Source organism: Vombatus ursinus, unplaced genomic scaffold (assembly GCF_900497805.2).
Source record: "Vombatus ursinus unplaced genomic scaffold, bare-nosed wombat genome assembly UNPS02014806.1, whole genome shotgun sequence".
NCBI classification, from domain to species: Eukaryota; Metazoa; Chordata; class Mammalia; order Diprotodontia; family Vombatidae; genus Vombatus; species Vombatus ursinus.
In genome coordinates this window covers 555,490-575,620 of record NW_020954584.1, presented here as the reverse complement: position 1 = coordinate 575,620, position 20,131 = coordinate 555,490, and the positions used below count along the sequence as shown (strand labels likewise).

At 32.7% G+C, this 20,131-nt stretch overlaps 1 protein-coding gene and 1 pseudogene across 1 annotated transcript; one reads left to right on the top strand and one right to left on the bottom strand.

The window, feature by feature from the left end:
* Positions 1-265: 265 nt before the first annotated feature.
* Positions 266-1,195, top strand: LOC114051813 (olfactory receptor 4C46-like). Its single transcript, XM_027874215.1, has one exon. The coding sequence runs from the start codon at positions 266-268 to the stop codon at positions 1,193-1,195; it is 930 nt and encodes a 309-aa protein (XP_027730016.1).
* Positions 1,196-10,002: 8,807 nt separating this feature from the next.
* On the bottom strand, positions 10,003-11,044 carry LOC114051828 (annotated as a pseudogene).
* Between the last annotated feature and the right edge of the window lie 9,087 nt (positions 11,045-20,131).

Genomic DNA, 20,131 nt, shown 5'->3' with positions numbered 1-20,131 from the left:
TGTATTCCATGCTCTACACCATATGCCTCTTATCTAAGCCACTTTAAGTGTAATAGCTTACAGATGCAGAGGGTATAAATTGGGTACTGCAAGTTCATCCAGTGACAAGGGCAACTGGGATGTAAATCTAGTCTTCAGGCCATTCTTTTTCCACCAGACCTTTCTAGAGAAGAGTCTAATAAATATAAGACTCCCTTACCGAAAACTTCTAATTTCTTTGCAGACAAAACAACTCTTGTCTAAATCCAACATCCGTATGGAATAAATGGATAATGGAAATAATGTGACTGAATTTATCCTATTGGGGCTGACCGAGAATCCAAAGATGCAGAAAATTATTGCTGTCGTGTTTTTCATTGTGTATGCTATAACTATTGTGGGTAATACACTCATTGTCATCACTATTATCCTCAACCCTAGCCTGGATTCCCCCATGTACTTTTTTCTTGCCTACCTATCCTTTATAGATGCCTGTTATTCCTCTGTTAATGCACCTAAACTCATTATAGACTCACTTTCTGAAAAGAAAACCATTTTCTTCAATGGTTGTATGATGCAAGTCTTTGGAGAACACTTCTTTGGAGGTGCTGAGGTTATCCTGCTCACAGTAATGGCTTATGACCGATATGTAGCAATTTGCAAGCCCCTGCACTACACGACCATCATGAATTGGCGGTTGCGTGCCCTCCTGGTGTGTGTGGTCTGGATAGGAGGCTTACTCCATGCAACAATACAAATGCCTTTCATAATCAAGATACCATTTTGTGGTCCCAATGTCATAGATCACTTTATGTGTGACTTAAATCCTTTGCTGAACCTTGCCTGCACTGACACTCACATCCTTGGTTTATTTGTTGCAGCCAACAGTGGTTTTATCTGCTTCTTAAATTTCCTTCTGTTGATGGTCTCATATACTGTCATCCTGAGTTCTCTGAAGACTCAGAGTGTGGAGGGGAGATGCAAAGCCCTCTCTACCTGTGGTTCACACATTACTGTAGTTGTTTTATTCTTTGTTCCCTGTATTTTTATCTATATGAGGCCTGCAATAACCTTTCCCATCGATAAAGCAGTTGCAGTCTTCTACACAATCATCACCCCCATGTTAAACCCTTTAATCTATACACTGAGAAATGCCCAAATGAAAACTGCCATTAAAAAATTATTCAGTCAAAAGGAGACTTTGGTTAGCACATAAAGGGCCTCTAATAAAATCACCTGACTCAAAATCAGGTATGAGGGAGAGGAAGGAAAAATATGAAAAGAAAGACATTGTTGATCAGTGAAGGAAAAATTCAAGCACATACTAAAAAATGTTCCCTAATATTCACTGAGTCTCTGTTGAGATCTTTTTTCTCCTATTTGAATTCTTCTAATGTTTAAAAAGGACTCCTTATTTTGGGGGAGGTAATATACTTAGCATTTTCAAATCAATTTTAATATAGTCAATGGGTAAATAATAGAGAGAAAATGGAAGAATTCCAGCTGACATGAAAAGACTGCATTAGATCACTTAATTACTGAATATATACATATCTACACAATACAAATAAAGTAAGTATTAGATGTTTTTTGTTTGTTTTTAGAAATTGAAATATTAATATAGGTATAGTTTTCATTAAAAGTATCAGTTACATTTCTCAAATATTTTGTGTGTGCCTACTCTGTATCTGGCATTGTCCACATTCTCCACAAGAACGTAGCACTCAATAAATGCTTGTTGAGTGACTCAGTGCTTGGTGTGGGGGATACATACGCAGCAATAAAATCATTGTTGTTCCCCTTTTTTGGGGGGGAAAACATGAAGGTTTTTTCAGAAGTAAATACAAAAGAGGTATGAAACAAAAACTAAGTAATTTTACAGAACCCTATACATGGGGGAGCATATGGGAAATTAGTGCTCATCTCATGTAAAAGATAGCACTTTTTCTAAGTCTTTAAGTTTGCCAAAATCTTACTAGATGGAAAAAAGAAGAGGTTGTTTACGAGGCACAGGGAGCAGAAATTTCAAAGGAGATAGAATGCTGTATGTGCAGGATAGAAAGAAGACCCATTTAGGAATGCAGAATGTGGGAAGGAGAGCAATATTGAAAATCAAAGGGCCACTATCCACATTTGTGGGTCACATCTCTAATGATCTTTCCCCACAATGTACATATTATTCCTTGCATCTGGTTCAATTGGATTACAAATCCAACCAACTCTATAATCATCTAACCTACATTTATTCATCTTATCCATTACTTTTACAATAACAAAACAAAAGTCTTTGTCAAATTTACTGATAATATCTAGGTAAACCATGTAGTCATCATCATCCTGATCTATCAAGTAATATTGAAGATCTATATCTACATCTATCTAAATCTATATGCTAATCCATATCTTTATAATTTATATACTTTTATATAAGATTAAGACTTATTTGGCATGACTCTTTATATAAAGACTGACTTTTTGTTAACACTATTTATTTTTCTAGTCCTCCATCAATTTTTTAGTTTTCAAAATGTGGTCTCAAGACCCCTGGAGATTATTGCTGAGACATTTTTCAAAGTGTTTTGAAGGTCAATATTATATTGTAATAATACTAAGACATTTCATTTCCTTAACAGGAAATTTCAATCGCTTTAAACCACATAAATGAAAGAGTGTCCATCAACAAGTAGCTGCATACTTGTCATTCATAGTTATATCACCCACCCACACTCCACTCATTTTCTAAAAGGCTCTATGAATTATTGCAGTCTTTCAAAGTTCAAGGACATGGTTAAACAGGTTAATGTGATTAGTAAAAGCATGATAAGATCAAGAGGAATTAGAAACACATATGAAAGAACACAATACTTCTGTCCCAATATCCCTGTCTAGTTGTAGTCCATTTCCAATCTCTTAAGTCTCTATAGCTGAGTCAGCATGGAAATTCAATACATTGTAACACTTCTCCTGTTCTACAAAGGTAGGAACAGAACCCTAATATCAGGTAATCTATGGGCTTTGATTGATTATTTTGTTTGTATCTTCATGAATGGCCTGAATAACTTCCTAATATCATTAACCATTGTAGCAGTTTTCCTTGGAAATCTATGCATCTCTGCAACCAGTCTCTGAAAAAGGGCATTACTCAAATGATACAAAGGTTAATGTCTGCTTAGTGTTTCCCAACTGTCACAAAAATAATGTAACCAAGTCAGAAAGAATGAGCATGGTTTTGTGGGAGTCTTGATCTCCAGCTCTTTTTCCTACTCCTCAAAGTTTCAAGTAGTTATCTACAAGGTTGAGACTCTGAAGAAAGAAGAAAAAAAATATTTCAGACCAGTTTTAATGAGTTATGAGAACATGGATGGTTAAAAGATGAGAAGATATGTTCTTAACTTGGTGTCTTCAACCTTGTTTGGTCAATATTTTGATAAATATATTTCAGCATAATTGGCATCCATCATAATCTGACATTAAATAAACAATTTATGCCTTTAAAACATTATTTTGAGATTGTAGGGGCACACAATTCATTGGTTAGTCTATGTGGGCCATCAAACAAACACAAATACGTATATACATGCTTGCTCACACACAAACACACACAATGATTAAGAAGCTCTGGTATAGGAAAAGGCACAAAGGTCAGACATTAGTAGCAGAAAAGGGATTTTCAGAATATAAAATGATGGAGGAAGAAGAGTGATATAGCAAGTCTGATGTATGTGTACATTATAAAATATCATAGTAGGCCAATGAACTTTGGAAGGAGTGTCTCCACGGGCACATTAAAATGTGCATTAGAGTTTCCAAAAATGAGATCAGTAGTAGAAATAGAGAGCAATTGTGTGAGGTAAAAATTAACTTGAGAAAGGATGTACCTGAAAAGCATTATGTGTGTGTGTGTGTATACACACACATACACACATACATATATACACACACATATTTATATACATACACACATGCATATATGTATATGCATATGTGTATGTATGCATATATTATACATACACACATACATATATGTATTATATGTGTACATATGTATGTATACACACAGAGATACACATACATGTACATATATACATATAATATATGTGTGTATATATGTGTGTATGTGTATGTGTGCCCATGTATATATAAGTATATGTACACATATGCGTGTATATAGATATATAGATAGATATGTATGTGTTTATGTGTATAGGTACATATAGATATTGATATAGATGCATGTATATATACATATATGTGCACATGTATGCACATATATGTATATATATGCACACACAAGTGGCTTAAGAAAGATGAAATGGGGTGAAAGTCAAAGTGGGAGAATTACAGATTAAGGAAGGGTGAGAAAAAGTAGGGCATAGCAGGCATCAAGAAGTCTTATATCTACTCAAGTAGTATAAAAATATAGACAACTTCACTACAGAGCATGGTCCAGGATTCAATGTCTTTTAAAAATAGCTAGGATTTTTCAGGACTATAAGATAAAAGATAGACATGAGGAGATGATAAGAAGGAGTCTTAGATATAGGTGATGTGATATTCAGAAACCATTTTATTTATTTGTCCATTAATTACCCATTATTCATCAATTAATTTATTCATCTATTCATTTATTTTATTTATTCATTCTTTTATTTGTTTGTTTATTGGAGTCTGGTTCTCTTTATCTCTCCAGCCTAGAAGAACCACTCATGAGTTTCAATCTGCTACTGATAAGCATAGGATCCTTGGCCTCCTCCACTTTTGATCTGACCTGACCCTCCTTTGACAGTCTGGCAGTCAGTCCTTTGATTATCTAGCTCATCATATTTGTATTAAATGCATGATTGGCTTATTCCATCACAGCACAGTAATCTAGAATTCAAGAGGTTACCAGCATGGAGTTAGTCCTTCTTATTCATTTAGACATGATTCCTGAATCAGCTAATCACTTCTGAAATCTATTTTCTTGTTTTCAACCTTTTACTTTTGATCAGCAGCCATGATGAAAACACTGTTTTTGTCCTGATGTGTTTCACCATTTTGCCTAAGGTTTAGTAATTTTTTTGCACTTCTTTCAATTCCCCCCACCCCTCGATGATATCATTTATGTTCATGTCAATCACCAAGTTTAGGCAGTTGTCATTGAAGGCGCTGAGTCACACTTGGGATCCATACCACATATCAATAACAAGCCTCTCTATTGCTGTCATCATAAGGCTGAGATATAATTCCCCCAATCATATTTTAGAGACAAATGATATTATTTCTTAATTTTTCCTCCTCTGATGCTTGCAAAATTATTTTGCGCCTGAATGTATCTTCCTCATCATCCCCCAGAGAGATACTAATTACTACTTGTGTGGTTAGAATTCCTTCTTTTATGGAGAGACATGTATCTTTTAGATTTTATTTAGTTTGTTCACTAATTTTTAGTCATTTCTGACTCTTTGTCAGCCCATTTGGGTTTTTCTTGGCAAAGATACAGCATTGGTTTGTCATTTCCTCCTCCAGCTCATTTTACAGATGAGGAAACTGAGGGAAACAGGGTTGAGTGACTTGTTGAGAGTCACAGAGCTAGTGAGTGTCTGAAGCCAGATTTTAACTCAGGAACATGAGTCTTCCAGACTTCGGGATCGGCACTTTACTCATTGCATCGCCTAGTCGCCTCTCCTTAATTACATCGGGTAATTGATTCTTCTTTCCTTGGTGCTATATTATTATTTTTCTCTCCTCCAGTCTCCTGGCATAATTGAGAATTTATCACTGATTTATCATATCATTCTTTAGATTTTTTTAAATTTTTCTGTGTAAGTGCTTTTGTGTCATACTTTTTTAATTAAACAAAATTCTAACTGATAAAATGAAAATAAATGGTTCTACAAGTCTCTATACTCATGCCCTTGAGGAAGAAAAATTTTTCTTTAATAACTACCTCCAAGGAGACAAGTGATGAACTCTGAGTGCAAATTGAAGTATAATTTTCTCACTTTCTTTTTTTGGACAATATGGATAATATGGAAATATTTTTGAATAATTTCACATGAATAATTGCTATCATATTTCTTACATTTGCAGCTGGTAGAAGAGGGTGTAGGAAAGAGGAAGGGAATTAGGAACTTAAATTTTAAAAGGAAAAGAATTTTAACCTAAAATTGTTAAAAAGACAACTTTTTTTTATTGATTGGGAAATGGGTTTAAGTGACTTGCCCAGGGTCACACAGCTAGTAAGTTTTATGTGTCTGAGGCTGTATTTGAACTCAGGACCTCCTGAATCCAGGGTCAGTGCTCTATCCACTAAGCCACATAACTGCCCCCCTTCATGAAGTTTTGATACTGTTGCCCACATCCACATTTTTTTCCTTCCTTTGCTTCTATGACTTTATTCTTCCCTAATCAACTTAACTGATTACTCCTTATCAGTCTCCTTTTCTGAAATTTATGGTCTTAGAAATTTGGCTGCCTAGTACCTTTACCGACATTCACAGTCTTTCCCTTCATTGGGCTATATGTTCCTATCCAATTGAATTATTAAGAATTTCCAGAACATCCTTGTTTTCATGAACTCATTTTCCCTTTGATTCCAGGACCCATGATTTATATGCTGTGGCATCTCACTATTTCAAAACATGACTTTTATTTACTATATTCATTCCATTTTGTTTGTTGTTATGTTAAACTCAGAGCAATAAAAATCAAAGAAAAATAAATCTTTCTTTAATATGTTTTAAGAGAAACTAGAGCAAAACAGTTTCCCTTTCAGTGTGCTACCAATCATGTTGATTCTTTGCACCATATCAATGAATTATTCTTTTAAATTCTTATATATGTCTTTTAATTTGTATAATTATTGTTAAATAGTTATTGATATTATAATGTCCAAGCATATCATTCTGACTAGAGATCAATTTCTAATTCCCTATCTTCTGAGTGCCTTAAAATAACTCAATTTATAATAATAATAACAGCTAGTAATTATAAAGATCTTTAAGTTTTGCAAAGCAATGTATATATGCTAATTGGTTTGATTTTCATAAGAATTCTGTGAGATAACTAACATTATTATTATTATTTATGTTTGTTTAAATAAATATATTTACCTCATAACTCTTCTTGATCTAATTAATTCTAAACACAGGTAGCAATGTGATATACCTAAAGCATAAGATTAATTTTGTCACTTCCCTGCTCAATGAACTACAATAATTCTCTATTACCACTAGAATTATGTAAAAACTTTTTTTCTTTGCTATTTAAATCCCTTCACAATGTGGACTCATATTATACAATAAGTGTCAAGCTCAAATAAAAATAAATCCTTACATGCCACATATTAACTTAGAAACTACAAATTAATATCTACATTGTATTTTTGTTATTTATTTTGTTAAATATGTCCCAATTACATTTTAATCTAATTCTGCTGGCAGCCTATGGGCTTTTGAGTTTGACAGCTCTGTTAAACAGTAATGATCCCCAGTATTCTTTTCCAGCCAAATTGGTTTGTTCTCTTTGTTAGCTTCATCTGTGACATTTCTTCACCATTCATTGACTTTACATGAGGTGACTTAGTCTTGAGCTACATTTCATCCTGAAGAGAGAGCATATGTTGGGATATGTGTGGAGGAAGTACAATGGAATGATATGTCTCTCCAGCAGATCAGGCAGGAGATCAGTGGAAGGAGTATGGTAAAATGGCATGTACTTACTTCCCCAGGAGCTGGTTTTGTTACTCATCTTGGCTCCAAAAAGATATTCAAGATTCCATGAGACTCCTGGGGAGACTAATATAATATAACTAATATAACTAATTATTTATTATAAATAATAAATAAATAATAAATAATAAATCCTTTTGATTGAATCCATCTCCCTTTGAAAAATATTCAAATTATTCATTAACAGTATACCTTTTGGTTTAACAGAGCTATTTTTTCCTTAATCATGACTCCTATTCAAACTAAACAGAAAATTTCCTGAAAAATGATGATGTACTTAAAGAAATTATTTCAGCAAAATAATCTTAGGGGGAAGGTATCTTGCAAGGAACAAATTACAATTGAGAAGAAAGAAAGTGACTTCCTTCTATACTTACCGAGGAACCACTTTGTTGGCCTCAAGAAAACAAAATCTAAGAATTGAATAGCCTTCTTTTATATAACTACATCACTGTTTGGTTAGTGTAATCACTGCCTTATCATTAAATTAGTGATACATGAATATAACTAATATTATACTCATTACCACAACCACCACCACTATCACCACCATCACCATCATCATCATCCTCATCCTCATCCTCATCATCATCATCATCATCATCTAATCAAGTCCCAAGTCTATTTATGCATTGCTGGAGCAGTAGCAAAAAACAACATGAGATGACAATTATAGGTCTTGGGGTATATAGACTTTGTAATCAATGAAGATCATTGAAGGGCATTATGGAAATAGTAAACCACATCACAGGACACTTTCAAAAATAGCACCTATGAAATATCTATTTAGAACTCTTTTGGTGGCCTGGAATATGCAACCGAAACCGACAAATACACAGAGTACAAATTGAGATCTCAACATTCTTGGAGGAAGTATCTAATGGCATGATATCAAATGAATTGTTGAGCACAGTCACTCAGATGTAACTTTGATCAGCAAATGGTTACCATCAAACTTTTACCTCAAACACAAATAATATTCAAGCAATAATGAACAGTTTTTCAAATGCAGAAACCTAGACAAAAGGATCAAAACTTTGGAGAAATACTACAACTTGTATAAAGTTTCCTGTTGTCTTTATTGCTTTTAGAGTTGTACTGAAGATGACTTCATTGAGATTAGTATTGAGATGGATTTGCATTCACAGATATCGTTAAGCAACTCAAAAAAATCTGTTACATGAAATTACAGCTGTACCATAATCTATAGGACATCAAATATAAATTGAAGCAAACACAAACAAAATACCCTCATAACATCTTGTCTGGGAAAGTTTCTATCAGAATCCAAAGAAAAAATAGAATTATGTTATTTTTGTTACTATTGATCATAATAATAATAATTATAAAGGTTAAGAGAGGTTAAATAATTCACAGAGAGTCAGAGGTGATGTAAGACTCATTCTTATATACTACAGCTCCAATACTCTATCGACTATACATGCTACCATTCTTTTTGAAAAGAAAAGTTAATAAACATAACTTTATGATATTATTATTGATAGTATTATTTTATATCACTATTTGAAAAAAATGGAATATGTTATTTGATTTTAAAAGTTCAAATCACATCTTTTTTGGCATGTTTATGACAAACATACATAATAAAAAAAATTCCCAGTTAAAAGAAAACATTCTTATATTCCCAGATTTACATCACACTATAAGCCTTCAGATGGAGTTTTGAGATGATAAAATTAAATATTACATGTGAAAATGGTTCATCTATATTTTAAAAAGAACTTAGAGCAGCAATAACTTGAATTTAACAGAGAAATTCATTATTTTTTTCCTCTTCTGTAGAATATCCACTGCCACACCACAGACACATAATATGGCATATCACTTCCCATCATTAAACATATTTGACCAATATTATTCACAGCATGATCTTTGCATCTTTGTTAGAATAGCTAATTGTTTTACAAGTGTCACAAAATAAATTGATATTTTCTTTATGAACCATGAGGCTGTTTTGAAAGTTTTATTTTAGTTCCAGATTATCTCCCTTCATGCATACTCTACCCAACCCATCAAAAAGAGAAGAAATACAATGTGTTTTGTACATATGAAGTTATGCAAAACATTTCTACATGACATGTTACTGGAAAAAAAAGAAGAAAAGAAAATAAAGAGAAAAATATGCTTCAATCTGCAGTCAGAGTCCATCTGTCTATCTGGACATGGCTAACATTTTTCATCAAACCATGATGGTTTAAAATAAATACTTCTAACAAAAGAAATAGTTCTACAAAAACAACCAAATTGGAGTTTCTAATACTAATGACCTAAAATTTACCTTTTTTTTTCTTTACTTATTCAGGATCTTCTTTCTCAGCCTCAGAAAAGAAAGTTTTAGAAATTTAAAAACATTTTATCATTTCTTTTGTAAAACACCATTGCTTGGCCAGGACATCCATTACCTTACAGCTGGACCTCACTTTTCTGTTCCAAAACTTCCTTATGACATTTTTCATCTCTGTGTTTCTCAGGGTGTAGATCAAAGGGTTCAGCATCGCAGTGATGATAGTATGAAAGACACTTAGAGATTTATCAATGGGGAAGGTACAGACAGGCCTAACATGGATGAAAATACAGGGACAAAGAAGCAGACAACAACTGTGATGTGAGAGATACAAGTAGAAAGGGCTTTTTGTCGACCTTCTAAACTTTGAGTTTTTAAAGAGTGTAGAATGACCCCATAAGAGATAAGCAATGACAAAAAGATAATTGTGAATATTACTCCCCCATTGGCAACCACTGAAATCCCAATTATATAGGTATCTGTACAGGAAAGTTCCAATAAAGGGTACATGTCACAAGCAAAGTGATCAATGATATTGGGCCCACAAAATGGGAGGTTAACTATAAAAAGGAGTTGAACTAATGAATGCGTGAAACATCTAATCCAGGATGCCACCAAAAGCAGAACACATACATGCCACCTCATAATTACAAAGTAATACAAGATTGTACAGATAGCTACATAGCAATCATAGGCAATAAAAACGAGAAGGAAGAATTCAGTCCCACCAGATAGGTGTTCCAAGAAAAGCTGCAGCATGCAAGCTCGGAAAGAAATGGTTGCCTTTTCATGGAGCATGTCTAGGGTCATTTTAGGGACAATGGCAGTGGAATAGAGCACATCCATAAAAGACAAGAAAGCAAGAAAGAAGTACATAGGGGACCTCAAGCTCTTACTTCTGATGACAGTTATGATGATCAGAATGTTGCCCACCATAGGTAGATTGTAGATAATTAAGAATACATCAAATAATGTTTTTTTTTTTTTTCTCAGGATTCTGGGTTAGCCCCAGGAGGACAAACTCAGTGACATTGTTCCTGTTTTCCATGTTTTTTTTTTTTTTTTTTTGGGGGGGGGGGAGGTAGAGCAAGTGTTTATTGGATATAGTACCAGACTTGTAGTTAGCAGAGTTTTGAGTTCAGTTCTCACATCTGCCCCTTTAATAGACAATCTATCTAACTTTTATGGGCATCAGTTTCCTTGCCTGAATACTGGTCATAATAGCAACATTACCTACTTCGCAGAGCTTTTGCAGGGAGGAGGGCAAAGAAGAAAGGATGGATAGTCTATTTGCAAATTTAAATCTCATAAATAAAGTTGGTAATTCTTCTGTAGTTTCATCAGTCAAAATTTTACCTATATAGAAAATTATGAAACACATTTTATTGACCCCCTTTTCACTTTCATTTCTAAATACACCTACATCTAAAAATATATGAAATAAGCCTTACTTATAAATTCTCTTCTTTGTAATAAAAGGAAGAAGGCACATTTTTCAAGTATTTCCCGTGACAAGTTTGGTCAGTATAATTACATTATACTTCAATTATTCTTTCTGTTTATATTGTTGTCAATATTGTAGAGATAATTTCCATTTTCTGCCTATTTTACTCTGTTTTCATAAAAATTCTAATGTTTATCTAAATTCTAGGTATTCATATTTTCTAATAATACAGACATGTTCTGTCGTATTTGAGTATTACCCAATAAATGGACACCTATGATTTTTTTTTATTTATTTTTTTCTTGCTACAAAAAGGACTTTAATGAATATTTTGCTGTATAATGGACGTTTTATGGGGTGATTGCCTGGCCATATGTTTCCTCATTTCCAATGTCATAAGCAGTTTAGTTTCTTTTTAGAAACACAATCTTTTAAATTGAAGTATCAGTGATCTTCTAAAATTTGCAAGACACTTTCACTTCAATAAGATGGTTTATTCTTACAAAAGAAAAAAAAATAATTCATGGTAGTGATTCCAGTGGAAAAGAGGCTAAGGCACAGACATGTAAGACTGATTCAAGGCCTCTGATCACCTATATGACAAGATTTGTATTTTTTGAGTAATTAAGTACTTTCCTTAAATAAATCTGAGGGTCTAGAAATGATCCTCCATCATTAAAGAATTAAATATTAATAGCATCTTTTTTTTCAATTCAATCAATTAGCATTTGTTCTGTTGTGACAACAAAGATTTTTTCTTCTTAATATACATATTAAAATGTGAGTAACCCATCAAAAGATATCACTTTAAACTATTATTGACACTTTTCTAATATGTTTACCATATCCTACAATTGAAACTGTGCTGAATAAGTGATGTGTTTTATGTTTTTTTTAATTTAAGGGACCTATTATAGAAATAGATAATAATAAGCATTACATAAATGTCATAACATAATTTTTATTTTTATTATCATCATCTCATTTCATCAGATATTTCAATGTGGATGGAAGAAATGAAAATGATCATTTTTTTGTTTTATAGTTTGTCTGAAGCTATTGTCTCAGTAATAGCCAAAACCAGATCACTAAAATACTCTTCTGAAATCTATAGCATATGCCATTTTCTGAATAATTTCCTAAGCCTAATATATTTATACTTTTCTAGTCTCTTTGTAAAAATGTCACTTCACAATAGATAATTCTATAAAATGCCCCTTGTACTTGGCATCTCAAAATAATAATAAAAAATAATCCACTGAATCATCCAATTTCTCCATCTGTATCCTGAACTACTTAAAGAGATTAAAAATTGGACATGGGAGATGACTACTACCAGGGATTTTTGTAAGTGGTTTAATTCTTTATTTTGACAACAAGATTCCCATTTGACACTGAATTAAGTGAAAAACACTCATTGAGCTTATGTTAGTATCTGCTTTATAATCTTAATGCAAAGCATAGTTTGGGACAGAACCAGAAACATGAATGACATTTATAAATATATTACCTCTCCATGAAGTCAATTGTTCCAAGTCTTGGATTCTGCTGTTTTCCTTGAAGTTGAAAGATGGCAACTTCAGGCAATGAAAACATTTGCCACGACTCACACAGTTATCACCACAGAGACAGAAATATCCTTGGTAATTCATTTTGGTTTAAAAGGCCTACGTGGATTTAAATATTTACAATTTTTTCTTCCAGTTCCCTCACATCAGTATTTTGCAAACAATTGTACTTCCTTAGATTGTGAAGTTGATTTCATGTGAGTCCATGGACATTTTTGTCAACAAAGGAGGATTTTATTTATATTCAGTAAAAACACCATCTCCTGTCTGTGAGTCATTCTAATACTGTGTTCTTGAAACTCCTTTCCCTTTAATTAAATCCTTTGAGGAATTTGCCTAGAAAAGAGGGACAGTCCACATGGTTTTTCAGTTCAATGTCTCTCGAGATGTCGCAGAGTTCAAAACCTTAATTGTAGAGTGAAGGAAATAATGAGTCCAAAGGAAAAAACAGTAGAGATATTTTCAAGAGAAATTAGTATTTCATTATTACAGAGCCAAGACTATTAAGAGGTTTATTTGGTTCCTTCAAAGTTGCTCCAAATAACTGCCGGCTCAGGATTCTAGTCTCTTAAATAGCTAATTTGCTACAGAATTTAGAAATCAAGAAAAATAATGCATACAGCATGCACATATGAATACATGAAAATAACTTTTTTTCCCCTGAGGGTGGCCTATAGAAAGATAGATAATGGAAATAATAACAATACTTTTATTAATTTTTACATTTAATAGTACTTGTTACTGGAATGAAATTTATATTATGCTTAATATTTCACATATATTTTATAAGTTAAAAATTTTCTAGCATATGAATCCAAGGGCATGGAGAACAGACTAGAGTTGGAAGAGCAGTAAAATATTATTTTATTTGAATTACTAAATTAAATGAAATATGAGTATTTTTATTTTTTTAGTATTCTATTTTCCCTAATTATGTGGAAATGTAATTTTCAACATTCATTTTTAAAATTGAGCTCCAAATTTTCTTTTTCCCTCCCCACTCCCCACATTAAAAAGGTGAACAATTTGATAAAGGTTGTACATTTGTAGTTATGCAGAACATTTCCATGTCAGTGATAACATAAAAGAAAACATACATCAAAATAAAATCTTAAGAAAAATAAATTTAAAATAAGTATGTTTCAATCTGTATTCAGATTCTATATTCAGTTATTTAACTGGGGATGGATAGCATTTTCTATCATGAGTGGTTAAGATTTGTCTTGGATAGTCTTCCTGAGAATAGCTAAGTCATTCAGTTGATCATCTTACAATATTGCTGTTACTGTGTACAATGTTCTCCTGGTTCTACTCATTTCACTTTGCATCATTTCATCTATGTCTTTCCAGGTTTTCTTGAGAGCATCTAGCTCATCATTTCTTACAACACAGTATTGCATCCCAGTTATATACCATGACTTGTTCAGGCATTCTCAGATTGATGTACTTTCCTTCAATTTTCAAATCTTTGCCATAAGATGAGAGTTGCTATAAATATTTTTGTACATATAGGTCCTTCTTTTATCTCTTTTAGGATGAAGACCTAATATTGGTATTGCTAGGTCAAAACGCAAGCATGATTTTATATGCCTTTGGACATAGTTCCCAATTGCTTTACATAATGGTTGAATCATTTCATAACCCCACCAACAACATATTAGTGTTGCAACTTTCCCATGTGCTCTATGATATTTTTCATTTTTTCTCTCCTTTTAGACAATCTAATAGGTGTGAAGTAGTACCTTAGAATTGTTCCAATTGGCATTTTTCCAATGAATAGTGATTTGGAGCATTTTTTCATATGATTATAGAAAGCTTCATCTGAAAAATTGATTATTCATGTTTTTAATCATTTATCAATTGGGAAATGGCCCTTATTTTTATGAATTTGATTCACCTCTCTATATTTGAGAGATGAGGCCTCTATCATAGAAACTTGATTCATTTTTTTTCATAGTTAGGATGGCTAAATCTATTTCACTCCATCCTATTTTTCTCCTCTTTATTTTATTCTCTGAATCCTTTTACCCTGTCCTTCCTGCAAAAAAAAAAAAAAACAACTTTTTTTCTTCTGACTACCACCTCTTCATATCTGCCCTCTCTTTTATGAAGACCTGCTCCTTCTCTTATCGCTCTCTCCTCCTACTTTCATGTAAGGGAAGATAGGTTTCTATATCTAATTTAGTGTGTATATTATTCCTTCTTTGAGCCAATTTTGATGAAAGTAAGGTTGAAGTGTTCCCCACCACCTTCCTCATCTTCTCCACTGTTAAAGCTCTTTCTTGCCTCTTTTATGTGAGATAATTTGCCTTCTTCTATTCCCCCTTTTTTCTCTCTCCCAGGACATTCCTTTTTCTCACCACTTATTCTTTTAAGATACCAATCCATCATATTCAACTCACTTCTATACCCTCTGAATATATATACTTCTCCTAACAACCCTAATAATGATGAAGTGCTTATAAGTTATAACATTCCTATGTTGAAATGTAAACAGTTTAACCTTATTAATTCCCTTATGCTTTCCCTTTCCTGTTTACTTTTTTATGCTTCTCTTGAGTCTTGTATTTGAAAATCAAATTTTCTATTCAAATGTGGTGTTTTCCTCAGGAATGTGTGAAAATTTTCTATTTCATTGAATATTCCTTTTAGCCTTGAAGGATTATACTCAGTTCCCACCACCCCCCTCCTTGTGTGTTTCATACTAAGTAGTAATTTTAGCTCCTTTATCCTCCAGAATATCATATCCCAAGCCCTCTGATCCTATAATGCAGAAGCTGCTAAATCTTGTGTTATCCTGATTGTAGCTCCATGATATTTGAGTTATTTCTTTCAGGTTGCTTACAATATGTTCCCCTTTTCCTGGGAGCTCTGGAATTTGGCTATAATATTTTTGGGAGTTTTAATTTTGGGATATCTCTCAGGAGGTCATAAGTGGATTCTTTAGTTTTGATTTTACCTTCTAGTTCAAGAATATCAGGGCAGTTTTCTTTGATAATTTCTTGAAAGATGATGTCTAGGCTCTTTTTTTTTTTTTGGATTGTTGTTTTAGACCAGCCTAATAATTCTTAAATTATCTCTCCTGGATCTATTTTCCAGGTCACTTTTTTTTATTTTGTTTTTATGTTTTCCAATGATTGTCTTCTATTTATTTTTTCATTATATTGCTTTTGTTTTATTGTTTCTTGATGTCTCATAAAATCATTCTCTTCCACTTGGTCAATTTTAAATTTTAAGGAATAATTTTCTATAGTGAGCTTTTGTATTACCTTTTCCATTAGTCCAGCTCTACTTTTTAAGGAGTTCTTTTCTTTAGCGAATTTTTGTGCCTCTGTTTGTTTTTTTTTTTTTTCCAATTTGGTCAATTCTGCTTTTGCATGCATTCTTCTCTTCATTGGATTTTTATACCTCTTTTACCTTTTGGCCTATTCTGGTTTTTAAGGTATTATTTTCTTCTGTTTTCTTTTTTTATTTTTTTGTAACTTCTTTACTAAGGTATTAACTCTTTTCTCATGATTTTTTTTGCATCACTCTCATTTCTCTTTCCAATATTTCCTCTACCTCTCTTACTTGATTTTTAAAATATCTTTTAAGCTCTTTCATGGCCTGAGAGCAATTTATGTTTTTTTCTTTCAGGCTTTGGATGTAAAAGTTTTGTATTTGTTTTCTTTTGATTGTGTGTTTTGATCTTCCTTGTCACCATAGTAACTTTCTCTAGTCAGAATATTTTTTTCTGTTGTTTGTTTCTTTGTTTTTCCAGCCTATTTTTTTGACTTTTCACTTTTTACTAAAGTGAGAGCCTGTTTATAGAATGAAAGACACACTGTCCCAAGCTTCAGGGATTTTGTGCAGCTGCTTTCAGAGAAGCTTCTAGGGACCTGTAAGTTTTCAATTCTTCCAAGGTGGTATGATCTAAGCAGAGCTGGGTTTACTACTCTCCTGGCCTATGCTCTGGTTTGTGAGTACCAACAAGCACTCTTCTGCTCTGAAATTGTGATCAGGGTCCCTACTCCACTGCAGCAGGAAGTTCTGGTGTGTTACTGCTCCTCCTCACCCTGAGACTGCCACCCAAGACTACAACCCAAATTTGAGTATGGGCAAACAAAAGGGTACTGCCCCAGTGACAGCAAAGAGATCCTTCTAATCTCCTTCTGACCAGTTGTCCAACTAAAAGTCCCTTTCTGTCTGTTGACTGGGAGCTCCAGAAGCATCTGCTGCTGCGTCCTGATTCAATCTCTTTCAAGGCCTGCTCCAGTTTTGCTGGGGCCCCATCTGTACTGGTGTGGTCTGCAATGGACTGTGTTTCAGTCTCACTGTGATGAAATAGACATCTCCTGCCAACCATCTAAGTTTTCATGGGCTGGTTAATTGTTTCACCAGATTCTTTTGTGGTTTTTCTTCTCCAGAATTTTTTAAGTGTATTATTTAAAGGTTTTCAGGGGAGTTTGGGGAAGAACTTAGGTAAGTCCATCAAGTTTCTGGCTTCTCTCTGCCATCTTGGCTCTGCCCCCACATAAAGCCATTTAGAATAGAAAAGACCTCCGAGACTTGAACAACAATGAACTGAGTATTGGGAGTCAGGATATTTGAACTTAGTGCATTAGCATATAGGGGTATGCAAATAAAACATTTTTACAAAAGCCCTTGATTTTATGACAATTATAGAAAGCTAATCTAAAGAGATTGCCTCATATTACATTAGTATAATATGTTATACTATTTGCCTGTCATTTCTAGTAAGGATTTTTTTTGAGTGAAAACAAATATTTTCTTTATTGTTTTTTTCTTTTCTTTTTTTTGACATTAGATAAGTTTAAATCATTTTTCCACTTCCTACATAAGCCCATTTGTCTTCAACACCAACTGGTAGTGCTTCTCTCCAAAATCATTTTATATTTCCTTTGTGCATTCTTTGTAAGATGAATATCCATGGTGTAATAATAAGACTAATAATAACAGGTAAAATTGTTGAAATTTTACATTATACCTTCTCAAGTATGTTTTACTAAGTTGTCAAAGGGAATGTGACTTGCATCAGTGAATGGAGTACCTATAAAGAATGCTTTTGAAATATAGGAATCAATAATATTTACAATATTCATACAATATTTTATAATTTACAAAATGCTTTAATGGAAACACCTATGCAAAATTTATTTCAACATTCCATAAAAATATGATTTCATGAATGAGGACATTGTTTTTGTGACATTTATCAAAATCCAAGATAACTACATGTATAACTTAATGAATTATGAGGTCCCTCAAATAAATGCTTATGTATGTATGTACATACAATATGTGATATAGGCATGTATTTATAATGAGAGATTTAGAATATCTATAACACATTCACATAACATGAATATATGAATATTTCAAAAGGTGGTCAATGTCCACATGCAAGCACAAAAATACACATATGTGTGCATGCATGCACATGTACACATGTGCATATGTCTATGTATGTCTATATCTATACATATATACATATACACATTTATTCCTAAATCATTATGATTCAGTCAAAAAAATCTAAATGAAATCCCAAATTGCACTTCATTAAAAGAACTCCAGATGAAACTACTGGACAAAATTATCTCAGTAATATCACACACATCACAGAGAATGACAAGACTGTTGTGCCTTCATGCAATGTAATATTTATTGTCCTTACTTACCTTTTGAGTAGGAGATGGTGATGGAGTTTTTGTTCTTCTATTGTCCAATGTTCCAGTCTTCCCACCCATTTATTCCAAGGGGACTGGTCTCCATTAAGATGAGAGTTAAGGAACTATAATTTTATCCAGTAACCAATTATCTGACTCTTTCATTTAAAATGCAAATCATACAATGCTCTCTCAGCTCTTTAGTATTGTTCATTTTCTCCAGAAAGTATGTAAATTAAAACAGTGTCTTTCTGTCTTATTCTCCTACTAGACTTTGCTCTTTTAGGAAACAGTTTGTGTTTTATATAAGCTTTGTACCTCTAATAATATGTCTCACAATCTACTCAATAAAACATTTGTTTAATGAATGTTGGTTCCTATTGAGATAATTGTCTCTTTTTCTTTCATGGTATTCATTTGTCTCAGGAACAATTTTATTTATTCATTTTATTAAAATGTATAAAATAAAACACTATATTCAGTGAATTATTCAATGTCTATTCATTATTAGAAAATAATAAAATTGGTTTGTATTTTTGCATATTGTATATGATATGTAATATTTCACAGGGCTGCAAGGTGGCTTGGTTTTGGAATCAGGAGTGCTTGTGAAAGTTCAAATCTGACCTCTGACACTTATTAGCCCTGCGCCCCTAGGCAAGTCACTTACTCTGTTTGAATTAGTTCTTCATCTTTAAAAGTAGTTAGAGAAAGAAATAGCAAACTACTCCAATATCCTTCCCAAGAAAACCTTAAATAGCGTCGTAAAAGTCAGACATGACTGAAATGACTGAACACACACTATTTCACAGATTTCTGGTTTTCCCATAAACATGCATAATTCATCATATGAAAAAAGGATTATTTCATTGCATTACAATTTTCTACAGCTCAGTGATTAAATAAAGGAGATATCAATAATTGTAATCACAGAAATCCCTCTATATCCCATTGTAAATATATTTATTCTTAAATTTAAATAAATGCAATCAGGATAAAGAGATAATCATTTTAAGAAGCAAGAAAAATTATTCAAAATAAATACCAATTGAAACAATACATCATAGCTTATGACTCATAGTTCCATTTCCATTTTTTGAATCAAAATAAATATATTATTTTTATGTGATAGAATAAAAAATACTCAGAATAAAAATGGGAAAAAAACATGGCCTATGAATGATGGGTAATTCTTGAGTGCCAATATTTTGCCTTTCCCAGTTCTGACCTACTCAGGTTGCATTCAATCCTTACTCAGGAAAAAAAATGTCATAAAATCATTTCAAAATAAATTTGGAGTTTGTGCTATTATCTGAGCAGTGAATCACTTATATATATATATATATATATATATTGTCCATAAATGTATTACCTGAAATATATTCCTCTGTCTTGAGAGTCAAGTTGTTTGATTTTGTTTTAGTGTTAGATATTAATACCTTATCTTTGGGACT

Excerpts from the sequence above, each read along its gene's own strand:
- LOC114051813 (XM_027874215.1), top strand. The coding sequence starts at position 266 with ATGGATAATGGAAATAATGTGACTGAATTTATCCTATTGGGGCTGACC.